The sequence below is a fragment of the Mercurialis annua genome, linkage group LG8, assembly GCF_937616625.2.
Source record: "Mercurialis annua linkage group LG8, ddMerAnnu1.2, whole genome shotgun sequence".
NCBI lineage: Eukaryota > Viridiplantae > Streptophyta > Magnoliopsida > Malpighiales > Euphorbiaceae > Mercurialis > Mercurialis annua.
Genome location: NC_065577.1, coordinates 41592799 through 41607381, shown reverse-complemented (window position 1 = coordinate 41607381; position 14583 = coordinate 41592799). Strand labels below are relative to the sequence as shown.

Below are 14583 nucleotides of genomic sequence, written 5' to 3'. Positions count from 1 at the left end.
TTAATTCGATCAGTAATGATTTTGAATCCATGAACTGCACCCAAATATATATACGTTCGAAACCTAATTTGTCTCTGATTCTATTTCATTGGATTATTTGCAAACTAACCCTCCTTCTTTAATAAAAGTAGTAGTTTATGCTCATCTTTTCAAACTTTGACAATTGTAGATATAATTTAATAAATGTTTGCAATTATATATACATGACAATCGGGATTCAATTAACTTACCATGTCCAGGTAGAATCTATATGATAGTTTCATATGCTAAATTATAGTTATATTTTTTTATATAAAACATTGCATGATTATTAATAATTTTAACAATTTGATCGCCCCTTTCTAATTTTAATAATTTTATAATATAAAATTTTAAAATTTTATTTTTTATTTTGTTTAATCATGTTATATATATTTATAGTGTATGGTCTGCCACATGACATGCCACGGCAATGAAACCGCCCCTAATATTTTCCGATGATGCATTTAAAAAAAATAAAAAGTTGTGTCTGTGACTGATACTTTTTAAAGATCATGTTTTTTTTTTTTTTGCAATTTGGTGTAAAAATTGTGATTTTATATATAATTAACCTTTAAATAAATGATCATTACTTTTTTCTAATAATTGAATGGAAAACGTATATTAAAAATAGAATAACCGTAAATAAATTCATCAATTACTAGTTTGTGCTAATAAACACTTCACAATAGTTAAGCTGCCTCCAACGACCATATTTTGGCAAATATTTTAATGTCTATAATACAATATCTCAAATGAAAAAATGTCGACATATAAAAAGATTAAGAATCTTATTCATTTAATATTTGTCGGTCCTTAGCTCTTTTTACAAAATTAAAAGAAAAAAATGTAAGGACTTTGTTCAGACTAGATCTCCAACATCCTATAATGCTCGAAATATGAAATTTGATAAGCAAGGCACATAACATATTTCAATCATATGTAAGTTTTAGCGTGTAAGGACTTTGTTCAGACTTAATTGCTTTACAGTTTACATATTATAAATGAATAATTATACAACGCAACAATGCCACTTTAAGTTTGATAGTAGTAATCAAGAGAGGAGACGATACCGTTGAGGCAGTGTTCAAAACTACTTATCAGAATTGGTTTGACTGATTAAGGGGTCAAACAAAATATTAGTAAATTGCCAAGCTGAAACTACTAATTATGTGCCAGCAGTTATAGGACTGAAAAAAAATAGATCCGGTAGCTGTCGAAAGGGATATTACCTGTCCTGTTGCCACAATAACAGCATGATCTCCAACGTTATTGGATATAGGATTGACCGTCAAGCTCCACGTTTTCATCAAATTTTCCAAGAAGATCTGTTATTTGCTTGATACTTTCAGCGTTTTTCACATCTCCCTTTTATTAGTTTTCTAACAGCTACAGTTTCAGGCTTCAGCTTTCAAATCTGCAATGGTATACCAGTTCTAACTTGTTTGGCCAACCTTTCAAGTATTACATATGTTTCGGGCATCTTTCTTAGAGAAGACGAAAAATAATGACAAAATGTATTTTTCAAAATCAAAAATAGTTAGAAGTAGAGTGTTGGAGAATTTCAAAACAGTTAAAAGCAAACTCAGTCCAGTTTCAGTGGTGCTTCACGACATCTTCCATAGAGTAGATTATGTGAAATCTGCTAACATGAAGGTGCAGCAGTTGGTGTCCAATAATATTAGCAAGTCTCCTGTTAGTATTAGCTGGAAGTGTCCGCCTAGGTCTTGGGCCAAGATTAATACTGATGGTGCACTAAACCAGATTACGGGAATTGCTAAAGCCGGAGGGGTCGCTAGAGATGATAATGGTAATTGGCTAGGGAGTTTCACGACGACTATCGGTGTGGATTCTGTTATGGGAGCGGAGTTTAGGGGAGTGCTTCACGGTCTTCAACTCGGCTGGTCGCTAGGCTTGAAGAAGATAATTCTAGAGGTTGACAACTTACTGGTAGTGGAGAAGATAAAGAATAATTCAGAGGCAGGACAGTTCTCTGGTATTTTGGCAGCTATTCGAGCCATGTTGGCCAGAGATTGGGAAGTTAAAGTTCTCCACATTTACAGGGAAGCTAATTATACGGCGGATCATCTAGCCTCCATTGCTAGCGACTCTATTACTGGGTTTGTTTCGCATGGTACTCCTCCAACTAGTGTTCGTGCTTGGCTTGCGCATGATCTTTATGGTGTTTCGTACACTAGAAGTGTCGTTAGTATGTAATTTCTTTGTTTAGGCTTTGCCTCCTTTTTTTTGTACCAAAAAAAAAAAAATAAGATTATGCTGCAGAAAATAACCTAGCATTTTGTTGCTTCTGAACATAGATGATTATCATCGACTCTCCTACAATTTCAAATTATAGCTAATTCCAACTTTTAACAATAAAGCAATAAAAATAACCTTGTAACAGGGCATACAACAATACATGAAAATTATGTTATGCCAGGCAGCCCAACTGCATCAAGGACAGCACTAACAATAAATTATATAATATCTTAGAAATTAAAAATTAAAAAGAAACAATCTACTGTACTAAAGATAGGAATATAACCAACCGATCATTAAAAATACTAACAGTAACAATAATGTTAAATTTACACAGCAAATAAGATAATACCTTAGAAATTAGAAATTAAAAAGAAACAATCTACTCCACTAATGTTTGGAATGTAACCAGTCGAACACTAGAAATACCCAACCACTTCACGTTTGTCATATAAGTTGGTCTTGCGGGAATCAGTTACTCCCATCAGTAAGGCTCAGGGAATTCTTGCGGGAACCAGTAACTCCCATCACCTATTGCCAAGAATCAGGGTCTTCAAATCAGTTGAAAAACTCTAACACTATACCTATGTCATAACGATTACACCCGTACCAAGGGTCAGGGTCTTGGTTCGATCCATTGACTAGAACAACGATTTCGAGAGTCTGCCTTACTGAAAAGCGGCTTGTATGATCCATCCATCATGCTGTAAACACTAACACTTTCTCTACTTTTAAATGGAAAACGTTGTTGAACGTTTTGAGCAAAATAAATGTGATTGGACTTAAATCTTGATTCATTCGATACATCAACCAAGAAAGAAGAGTAATATCCCAAAAATAAAGCTTCATCTCCTAAATCACTCACCTTTTTACATTCTCCTTTCTCAAAGTTAATCTCCTCAACTATAAACTGAAAACGTGGGACACGAGTATACAAATCTGGGACATGAAAATAAAAATCGTCGATAGGATAATAGCATGACTCATAATTCAATCTCCAAGACACCGTCATAAGCACTCGAGACGATTCAACTATCCAAAATGGATCACGAATATGCGTAGAGGCAAATGACTTGCGGCTAATCGAAACAGATTTAGAATTCGGAATGTCAATTTCATGAACAACAAATGCTTTTCCAGATTTAACACGATCAACAATATAGAATCGACCATTGTAGTATGTGATATTCAAATTAAATGTACGAAATTTAAAGTCTAAGTCAGTCCACTCATGATCTCTGTTTTTCCAAAAACCTAATTTTATATCGCTCGTTTCTAAACTATCGCTCGTTTCAGTTGAACAGTGAGCTATCAATATGCTGAAATCTGATGTGACGCTTGGGCTGGACGATAAGGCGAAATTGAGTAAAACTTCAGATTCCAAATGTGGCAAATCAATTCTTGAGAGCGAAAAAGGATTCAAAAGACTTAACCGTAAATGATTCTCAACATTCAAAAACCATCCTTTTGAAGAGTAAACGTATTGCTTTTCCTTAATCTCAGAATGAATACTATATTTCCAAAGATCTAATCGAGTATAAGCATGCTTTGGTAGATTCATTCTGTAAATTGAATTTTTCGAAAGGTTGAGAAACTTACGGTGGCATTTTCTGCGATCATCGTTATCTCGATCAAGCAAAAGCCACGGAACTTTGGTAGATTTGTTGAAATTCTCCGGCGAAGCAACCGATCGCCACGACCTGCACACCGCGCCAAAGATGATAAAATCTCTCAGGCAATTAATCCGATTGGCGATTTCAGATAGAAGATCGCCGTTCAATTCTGATCAATTCGTCACCGTCCAGCCAAGACCGGCCATTTCAAAGAAAAGCTTGCTGTTCCTACTTCTTTAAGCCCTAATTTATAAACCCTAACTCTTCTTATTTGACGATAATTGAACAAGTCTAGGGTTTTCCTTATTTTGGACTATTTACAAAAGAACTCCTTATTTTTTATTAAAATTACCAATTTAAGTATTCCTTTTCAGCCTTAAAAATCATATACATAAATTTGTAAAAATTAGATATATAAATTTATATAAATTTATAAATTTATATAAATTCATTTTCAGCCTTAATCTTTAACAATTAGATACATAAATTTATAATCTTTAACGATATACAAGTTATTTGTAAAAATTATATATTGTATCACGTTTCGTATCACTACCATGGGTCGTTCTACTATACCACTAAACATCAAACAACAAAGTACACGCCATAAATGGAAAATAATAAATTAGGTGTGCCATTGTTCAATATGGAAGCAATAAATAGTTAAATTAATATTGTAAAAACTTCTGAAGAATGAATCAGTATATTGATTCAAAATAATGATGTTGCAAATATTGTAAAAGCTACAGAGTATGACATGATTCAGTTCGGTATATTTGCAAACAATGAGAAAACATATCTTTCAAAATAAAATGAGTATATTTGCAAACGTGAAAACGTAGTTTGATAAATAGACAATATTTTTTCGATGAGTTAAACTACTTTCGGATCCAAATTTCTCGAGGCAGGTTGTTGTACAATGAGATTATGTTTAACGTTCATGCTGCATCTTAGGCTAAATCAAATTCAAAACTATGTTATGGTACCAAGTTCATTCCAAATACACTACACATTTCACAGACACTAAAAACTTACATATAACAAACAAGTTTATGAACATAAAATCATTGCTAACTAGTACAGTATTGGTGTACTGTGTTAGTGTCACATTAGCAATCAGCCTAAATCACAAGCCAAGTTCAACCAAAGTTCTGGGTGCTGCCTGACATTTTACAGCAGCTACCGTAATTAATAAAAATCAACCTGATATGAATCAACAGCAAAATCATAACCGTGAATTTCCAGAACAATATGATAATCTCCAAGTTCAGTAAAAGAATTACATAAAATGTCATGCTATGCAACCAATCTGTACCTTCAAATTCATCAAATAGAATACAAAATTATGAAAAATAAAAGTATTAATCATTTCGGTTTTAGAACTTCTCAAGCTAATACAGTAAAAGTGAACTATTCAAGTTTGTAGTCCTTCACGTCTCTCCACCATTTTATCTTCTCTTCTCCACATGCCTTCTTTCTCATCCAGCCACACTGAACCTGTTACGACGAACCTCGGTTCTAGTGCTCGGCCTCAACGACATCGCCTCGTCTCTTGATTACTCAATCAGTGTTTACCAATCAGTACTTGGGCAGTGGTGAGATGAGGAAATTGGAGACCGACGGCAGCAATGAATTTCATGGGAACAAATCAACATACAGACTATATTGAATGTGACCATCGCTGAATTGAATGTGACAGGATTAAATTCAACTTCTCTGAAAATAATGACAAGTAGAGTGTTGGAGATTTTCAGAACAGTTAAAAGTTAATTAAATAAGATTATGATGAAAAAATATAGGTGCAAGTAATGGAAGTAAATAACCTAACATTTTGTTACACAGATGATTGTCATCGACTAAACTTGAAAATTAGCCAGTCCTACAATTTCAAATTATAGCTAGTTTCAACTTTTAACAATAAAGCAATAAAAATAATCTTGTAATAGGGCATATAATGATAGGAGTAGAATTACTCCTATATTACCGTTGTTTTACGAGTTATTTACGTGTGTTTAGTGATCATTTTTATGCATATTGGGTCTCATTTCTTATTTGAGCGTTTCAGGTACTACTACGTATATTTCGCGGAGTTTCTGACTAAATTAGAGCAATACGGTGAAGTTTATGCAGGACCGGAGTCGGATAGATTTTTCGAGTGATTTCGGAGCTGTTTCAGAGAATTGGCCTAAGGGAAAATGGAAGGCATGATGGAAGCATAGTGCCTCGCATCGCGCCCTAGTTGATTTTGCTCCTACAGGTGCTAGGGAAGATGGAAGGCGCGATGAAAGTATAGTGCTTCGCATCGCGCCTCAGAAGAAGAATAGGTATTAGTTGCAAGGCGCGATGGAAGCAACGCGCCTCCCATCGCGCCTAGCTGCTGAATTGTTTGGAATTACGTTTTTGATCCTGATCTTTCATTCCGATGCTAAAATTATGAAGGGGAAACTTCGGGATTTCACCAAATACGAATCTAAGACTGACAGCGGGTATACATAGTGGTTTTTACAACCAAATTAGGGTTCGCTTAGTTAGTTTATCATTGTGTTAGACTATAAACAATAGATTAGCTTTATTTTCAGTATTAGTTCCTCGTTCTTCGATTTGATTACTCTTTGAGCTGGATTTTATTCTTCGATATTATATTGAGATTTTTATGCAAGTAAGGTACGATAATTCAGAGAGATCTTTTTCATTTTCATTGTTTACCTTATCAATTATGAATTCCATATATTATATTGTTGGTTTATTTTTGATCATGAGTAACTAAACCCATCGTGGGGATTATTAATGAGATTTATGTCTGTTTAAACTAATTGGATTTATGGGTTGTTGTTGTTATTATGTTTTAATTATTGTTCTTAGTGAATTGACAAATACGTGTTCCTAGGGTTTGCTTCACAAACATCAATTGTTCAATAGTTAGGTTAATCATTGTGCGAGAGTGAGTAATTAACCTGGTTTTAATTCGTTGGATGTTTTTGCCTGCAATTGCTCGAGAGAGAATTTTAGGTGCTTACGATTAGCCTAAACCTTAGTAAAACAACCAAATCCATATTCCAATATGATTAAACAACATAATGAAAGTTAATAATCCCTGCTTTTCCCATTATTGTTTAACATCAATTTAATTACAGCTTTAGTTTATTTAATTTATATTACTTTAATTCTGTCTTTTAATTCACACAACAGAACAAAAATATCTTTACAACTATCTAAATCGAGTCTCCTAACTTGTTGTATTTAGAAGCTTTCTCTGTGGGTACGATATCTGGACTTCACAGTCTATATTACGGCATACGTACGACCAACATATAGCAATACATGAAAATTATGTAATGCCAAGCAGTCCCACAACATCAAGGACAACACTAACAATTAACGGTAACAATAATGTTAAACACATTAAATAAGATAATACCTTAGTAATTAGAAATTAATAAGAAACAATCTAATCTACTGATCATAGGAATGTAACCAGCCGAGCATTAGAAATACCCAACCACTTCACATTTGTCATACATTGCGTATATAAGTTGATCTTGCGGGAATCGGTTACTCCCATCACCTAATGCCAAGAATTAGGATTTTCAAATCAGTAGAAAAACTCTAACACTCTACCTATGTCATTAAAATTACACCTATCACCAAGGGTCAGAGTCTTGGTTCTATCCATTGACTGGAACAACGATAACCAGAGTCTCCCTCATTGAAAAGCAGCTTGTATGATCCATCAATCATGCTGTAAACACCAACACTTCCTCCACTTGGATGAATAAAAGTTAGTTGAAAATTTTCTGCAAAGTAAATGTGATTTGACTTAAATCTTGATTCATTCGATACATCAACCAAGAAAAAAGAGTAATTCCCCAAAAAACAAAGCTTTGTCTCCTAAATCACTCATCTTTTTACATTCTCCTTTCTCAAAATCAATCTCTTGAACTAAAAACAAAGCTTCATCTCCTAAATAATTCACCTTTCTACATTCTCCATCCTCACCTATACACTCATCATCCAATCTCCACGTGACAACCATCAGCATTTGAGAGGATCCAACTATCCAACATGGATTACAAATATGTAAAGAGAAACGAGGATCGTCAAATGACTTGCTGCTAATCGAAACATTTTTAGAATTTTGAATGACAATTTCATGAACAACAAATTCTTCACCAGATAGAAGACGATCAACAATATAGAATCGACCATAGTGGAATGTGAAATTCAAATTATATAAAGGAAATTTGAGGTCTAAGTCAGTCCACTTGCGATCTCCATTTTTCCAGAAAGCTAATTTTTTATCTCTCATTACAGAATCACAGTAAGCTATCAATATCATAAAATCTGATGCGATGCTTGGGCTGGAGGATAAGGCGAAATTGAGTAAAACTTTAGATTCCACATGTGGCAGATCAATTCTTGAGAGCGAAAAAGGATTCAAAAGACTTAACCGTAAATGATTCTCAACATTCAAAAACCATCCTTTTGAAGAGTAAACGTAGCGTTTTTCCTTTGGTAGATTGATTCTGTAAATTAAATCTTTCGAAAGCTTGAGAAACTTACGGAGGCTGTGATCACCATGATCTTGATCAAGCAAAAGCCATGGAACTTTGGTCGATTTGTTGAAATTCTTCGGCGAAGCAACTGATCGCCACCACCTGCACACCACGCCAAAGATGATAAAATCTCGCAGGCAATTGATTCGACCGGCGATTTGAGATAGCAGATCGCTGTCCAATTCTGACCAATTCGTCACCGTCCGGTGAGGTCTCGTCATTGTAAAGAAGAATTGAGAGGAACGCTAAACCCTAACTCCTCTGATTTGACGGAAACTGAAGAAGTTTAGGGTTTGTTTTATTTTGGAATATTTACAAAGTAACTCCTCATTTTTAGTAAATGTACTAATTTAGGTATTAGTTTTTCAGCCTTAACAATTACATATACGAACTTATAATCTTTAACAACTACATACACGAACTTATAATCTTTAACAATTACATACACGGACTTATAATCTTTAACAATTGTATACACAATGAATTACCAATTATATGTGAAACAAGGTTCTCTGTTATGAAAACAGAAGAATTAGCTCTCGTAAAGCAAGGTAATGAAGTGGTTCTTCTGCATATTCAAATGTCTTTGTATATGAGTTTAATCTTTCCATATGAAGACCCTGCTGTTGTTTTACTCATCATTGGGGTTACTATGTTGCTGTTTCTTGGATTCTTCCTTTTCATGATTCCACCTTTTCTGGTTTCATACAAACCTTGAGGAAATTGGTGGAAATGGTAGGTGTTTTGACAAAACATAATGCTCAGCTCATTTAAGAAATCAATAACTTTAATCTTGTGGCTGCTGCTGACTCTGAATCCACTACAGCTGTTGACTCCCTTGATGTGCCCTCCTCTGAACCCACTGAAGTGGTTCCCCTATTGCAAAGAACCAATGCGGTAGTCAGTGCTCTTGCTTCACTGGAGTTTCAGTCGCTAGCTAATTCTATCGCATTTGAAGGTTTTTCTACCCATTTCAACTATATGTTTTATATTCAGTTTAGGAGCGCATTAGCTTTCTCAATCGACATTCCGCTGACAGCCGGACTGATTTACTCGAGTTAGTTTGTATATTTTTTGTAGATTTTGTTACTAATAAAATTACAATATATTTCTAATGTTTTCTTCTTTGATTATTTGACAGAAATGTCAATGTACCTTAGATAGTAACAGAATTGATTTAGAGCCTTCAGTTGATGAGAACATGTTGGAGACAGCTAATATTCTTGTTGATATATCTGAATTTTTGGAGTTGATCTAGAGCCTTCAGTGAAGGAGAAAGACCAGACTGTGAAGGAAAAATACTTGAAAATGAAGCAGAATGAGAGTTATGATCAGCAAATGGGGCGGCCACCGCAGCTCGCCCCACACTATCTCCACCACTCTATATGACATTATATTGCATTTGTGTCTATCATAAATCATAGAAGTCATTAAATTTAATTCAATGTCTATTTTAATTCTTGTGTTTATTTTCTTTTGTCAGATTTCTGGTTAAATTAAATGTTTTTTTCTCAACATTTATTTTTGAATCGTCGGCTCAGTTTTATAAAATTTAATGTCATGTGAATTTTTCTGATCAAATTTAAATGTTATTTATTAACACAATTTTTCAAAGATTAACATAAATTTGATGCATTAGATAAAGCCACAATGAGTAATGCTGGAAAATTAAAGCCCTTTGGCCCAATAATTTTTTTAAATGATGGACATTTCAATAAAGAAGGAGAAGATAGCTGTGAAGGAGGAGGACATTCTCATTCGCAACCAAGTCTTTCAACCACAGCAACATCAAAGTGAAGATAAAGCTATGATAAACAACTTTGAAATAAAGATTGCTAAGAGAGGAGTTATCTCTCATTAAGCAATGCAACAATATTAATTGCTGCTATGAGTGATTATGTTGCTATTTTTTGGGTTTTTCCTTGGGATAATTCTAACATTTCTCGTTTCGTACAAAACGTTGAGGATTCCGCAATTTCTTTGTTTATTTGTATGAAATTGATCATCTGTAGTGAATGGAATTCTTTCTTTGAAACATTATTTATTTGTCTGAAATTAATCATTTGTAATATGGTGTTACAAGTGTCAAATTCTTTGCAGCTATCTACGTATGTAGATAAGGGTTCAAAAATGTGATCAGTCTAGCTTTTTCTAAACCCCTTCATTATAGGATTTATATTTTTTTTTATAGAAATTTCCTATCTCTAAATTTCAACCCTCGGTTTATCAAGAGATGCTGACAAACCCTATTTTTATGAAGATCTTTATTTCTACTGTTTAACAAATAGATAAGTGACAGACATAAACATCTTGCAATGAAGGAGAATGACCAGACTGTAAAGGAAAAAGACTTGACAATGAAGCAGAATGAGAGTTATGATCAACAAATGGGGCGACCACCGTAGCTCGCCCAACACTATCTCCACCACTCTATATGACATTATATTACTTTTGTGTCTATCATAAATCATAGAAGTCATTAAATTTAATCCAATGTATTTTTAAATTTTTGTGCTGATTTTCTTTTATTAGATTTCTGGTTAAATTAAATGTTTTCGTTTCAACATTTATTTTTTGGACTGTCGGTTCAATTTTATAAAGTTTAATGTCATGTTAATTTTTCTGATCTTTTCAATTTAAATTTTAAAAAATTGACACAATTTTTCAAAGTTTTGATGTGTTAGATAGAGCCACAATGAGTATTGTTGGGAAATCAAAGACTTTTGGCCCAATAATTCTTTTAAATGATGGACATTGCAATGAAAAAGGAAAACATTTTTGCTTACGAAACATTTTTCCATTAATCTGTTGTAATACCTTTTTTATTGACATTCATCTAAGTGGATTTTTGAAAGAATCGACTTCAGGTAAGTTATCTGGTGCAAAACAAATTTGGCTGCTAACAATAAATGTTAAGTTTTTCTTCACATCTAAAAGGTGATTTTTAAGTAAATATAGAGAATTACAAAAGAAAAATAAAACCATTTGTTTTAAAAGTTTTCAAGTGTTATGTTCACAATCATAATGAATGTTTTCCTTTGTTTTTTCCACTAAATGTCTTGCTTTTGTGATATCCCTTTTTTTTATTTGATCAATATTTATAAGTAAGGAATATACATAGTTTTTTCGAATAAAATTTAAACTTATAAAACTATAAATTTATAGATATTTACACATTATGAAAAATAGTTTTTTTATATAATTTTTTGTTTTTTTGACTATGATATAATTTATATAGTTAATAATTAATTTCAAATTTAGTTAATTAAAATTTAAATTTAATTTTTTAAATTTTATATGGATATGAAATTTAAAGAGTTTAATATAGGTTAATGACATTTTGAAAAGTTTAAAATAAATTACGAAATTATAAGAGATTTATTACAGGCAAGAGGTATAAAAAAATCCTCATAGTTATTACAAAAGTACAAATCAGTCCTTTTACTTTTTTGAGTATAATTAAGCCCTCTTTGTTTTCAAATAGAAAAAATAACCCCTTTCGTCCAACACCATTAGAAACACTCGTTAAATGCTAACATATCTCTCATAATTATATAGGACAAAAGTTCAAAAATAATTTTAATGTCTAAAATATTTACCGAAAATTTGAGGGGGTAAGTGTACCAAAAGTAAACTATAAGGGTTTATTTATTCAATTTTTAAACAACGAGAGTTTAATTATTTAATTTTAAAAACACGAGGGCTTAACTGCCCAAAAAAGTAAAGGGCTGATTTGTACTTTTGAAAAAAAGTCGAGGTGGGCCATGAGAATAAAGATCCCCGATAATAATCAGACGGTCATCTCCTATCTCAGAATTCAAAAAATTTAAATTCCAAGTCACCACCATCAGCCCTCGAGATGTATGACGCAAAGAGGGAATGATAAATGTCCTAACACGTATTGAAACAGATTCGGAATTTTGAATGTGAATTTCGTAAACAATAATAAGTGATGGAGGAAAAGCAACTTGAATTTAGGCTATATAGAATCGCCCATTGTGATATGTGATATTCGAATCTTCTGCGCACAATTGAAGGTCTTCACGATCTCCGTTTTTTCGAAAACTAAACTTTGTAGTATTTGTTTGACATGAATATAAACAATCATGATTCTAGAATCCAATGCGACACTTGGGCTGGACGATAAGGCGAAATCGATGATATAACAATCGATTAAATTCTTACGTGGCAGATCAATTCTCGAGAGCGAAAAGGGATTCAAAAGACTTAATTCTAAGTCATTACCAACAGTCAAATACCATCCTTTTGAAGAATATAGATACTGTGATTCCTTAACGTAAGAATAACATGGCGATACCTTAACATAAGAATAAAAGTGATTTTCACTAGGTTTTGGTAGATTAAAGTTGTAAACTGCATCGTTTGGAATATTGACAAATTTACGGAGGCTGTGTTCTTCTTCTTCGTTTCGACCATCGAGCAAAAGCCATAGAGTTTTTGGAGATTTGTCGAATCTATCCAGCGAAGCAACTGATCGCCATGATCGGCACACTGCGCCGAAGATGATAAAATCTCGCAGGCATTTAATTCGACCGACAATTAGATAAAAAAATCGCCAGGCATATTTGACCAATTCGCCATTGTGTTTGTTCATTTAATTCGATCAATGTTTTCTCTAATTCTTTATTAAGGTCTGACGAGATTTGAAAACTCATGAACTGCATCCAAATATATATATACGTTCTAATCTGATTCTAATTTGTCTCTGATTTAAATTCTATGGATTATGTTGATTTGGTAATCTACTGGAATCTTGAAGGGTTGTTTCTATATCATTTGGAGCTGGAAACGTTCAGAAAAATGGATGTTGAAATTGGCGAGATAATTTTGGCTGGTAACATTAGGAAAATCACTTCAACAGAGGCTTTGAAATGGCAGCGGACTGTTCCCTTAGGAAGGTTGTGGTTGGAAGTGAAAACCCCGACCTTTCATCCCTTTTCAATCCTACTCTAACGTTTATTTTATCCTATTTTGTATTTTTTTATTACAGTTGTATCCTGAAGCATAAATTTGACCTTTATTTATTAGATTGAATTCACTCAAGTTCAAATAAATTTGAGGGGTCATGTTCACGATCTACACCATTTATTATAAAATGAACGGTGTAGATTAATTTGATTGAAATTATACTTTTTTGATCTACACTATTCATTTTTGTAACGAATGACGTGAATATGACCCCCTCAACTTCAAAATAAACTTGAGGAAATCCCAATCTTTTTTATTTGACAAAAGTTCAAAAAATTTCTAAAAAATAGTTAATTTAATATAAAAAATTAATCTAATAAAAAATGTTCAGTTTAAAGAATCTTTTTTGAATTTTTGTCAAATAAATAAATTTCAATTTTATGCTTAATGGTACAATTGAAATAAAAAAATATAAAATAAAATAAAATTAATTGATTTTTAACGTCAGGATAGGATTTAAAGAGATAAAAAATCATGGTTTTTTTAAGACAGGCCTTTCAACAATTACTAATCATTTATTAAATCATACAACTATTGCTAACAATTGGTTGCTTTTGTACATAAATAAAGTTCAAAGTTAGCCAGTCCTGCAATTTCTTAATTTTATTACTTTCAGATAGCTATAGCTATTTTAGCAATAAACCAATCAAAAAAAATCTTGTAACAGTACATGAATACTATGTTATGCCAAGCAGACGTCACATTAAATATGTGCACAGTGCACTTGTATCATCAAATGTATTAATAAGTAGGCTTAACTACTTAAAAACACCCCACCTTATATTTTTTTTGTTTATATCCCGACATAGGAAAAATTTCAATTGTACCCTATTTCGGGTTTTTTGTTTTCATCTCTATTCAAAATGGATAACAAATACTAGAGGGATCAGGATCTGCAAATGACTTGCTGCTTATCGAAACAGATTGAGAATTTTGAATGTCAATTTCATGAACAACAAATGCTTCTATAGATTCAACACGATCAACAATATAGAATCGACCATTGTGGTATATGATATCCAAATTAAATGTACAATTTTGAAGGTCTAAGTAAGTCCCGTCGCGATTTTTCCAAAAACATAATTTTATCTCCCACTCCAGATGAATAGTAGGCTATCAATATGGTGAAATCTGATGCGACGCTTGGTCCG

The 14583-nt window shown here is 32.8% G+C and overlaps 1 protein-coding gene and 1 long non-coding RNA gene across 2 annotated transcripts; both read right to left on the bottom strand.

The window, feature by feature from the left end:
* Positions 1–973: 973 nt before the first annotated feature.
* LOC126660154 (uncharacterized) lies at positions 974–4232 on the bottom strand. The gene is made up of 2 exons (XR_008789743.1): positions 3877–4232; positions 974–1435 (listed from the first exon to the last, which is right to left on the bottom strand). It is a non-coding gene; the product is annotated as an uncharacterized LOC126660154 (long non-coding RNA).
* Positions 4233–7260: 3028 nt separating this feature from the next.
* LOC126660936 (uncharacterized) lies at positions 7261–8729 on the bottom strand. Its single transcript, XM_050354658.2, has 2 exons — positions 8451–8729; positions 7261–7684 (listed from the first exon to the last, which is right to left on the bottom strand). The coding sequence occupies exons 1-2, from the start codon at positions 8662–8664 to the stop codon at positions 7542–7544; spliced, it is 357 nt and encodes a 118-aa protein (XP_050210615.1). The 5' UTR covers positions 8665–8729; the 3' UTR covers positions 7261–7541.
* Positions 8730–14583: the final 5854 nt, after the last annotated feature.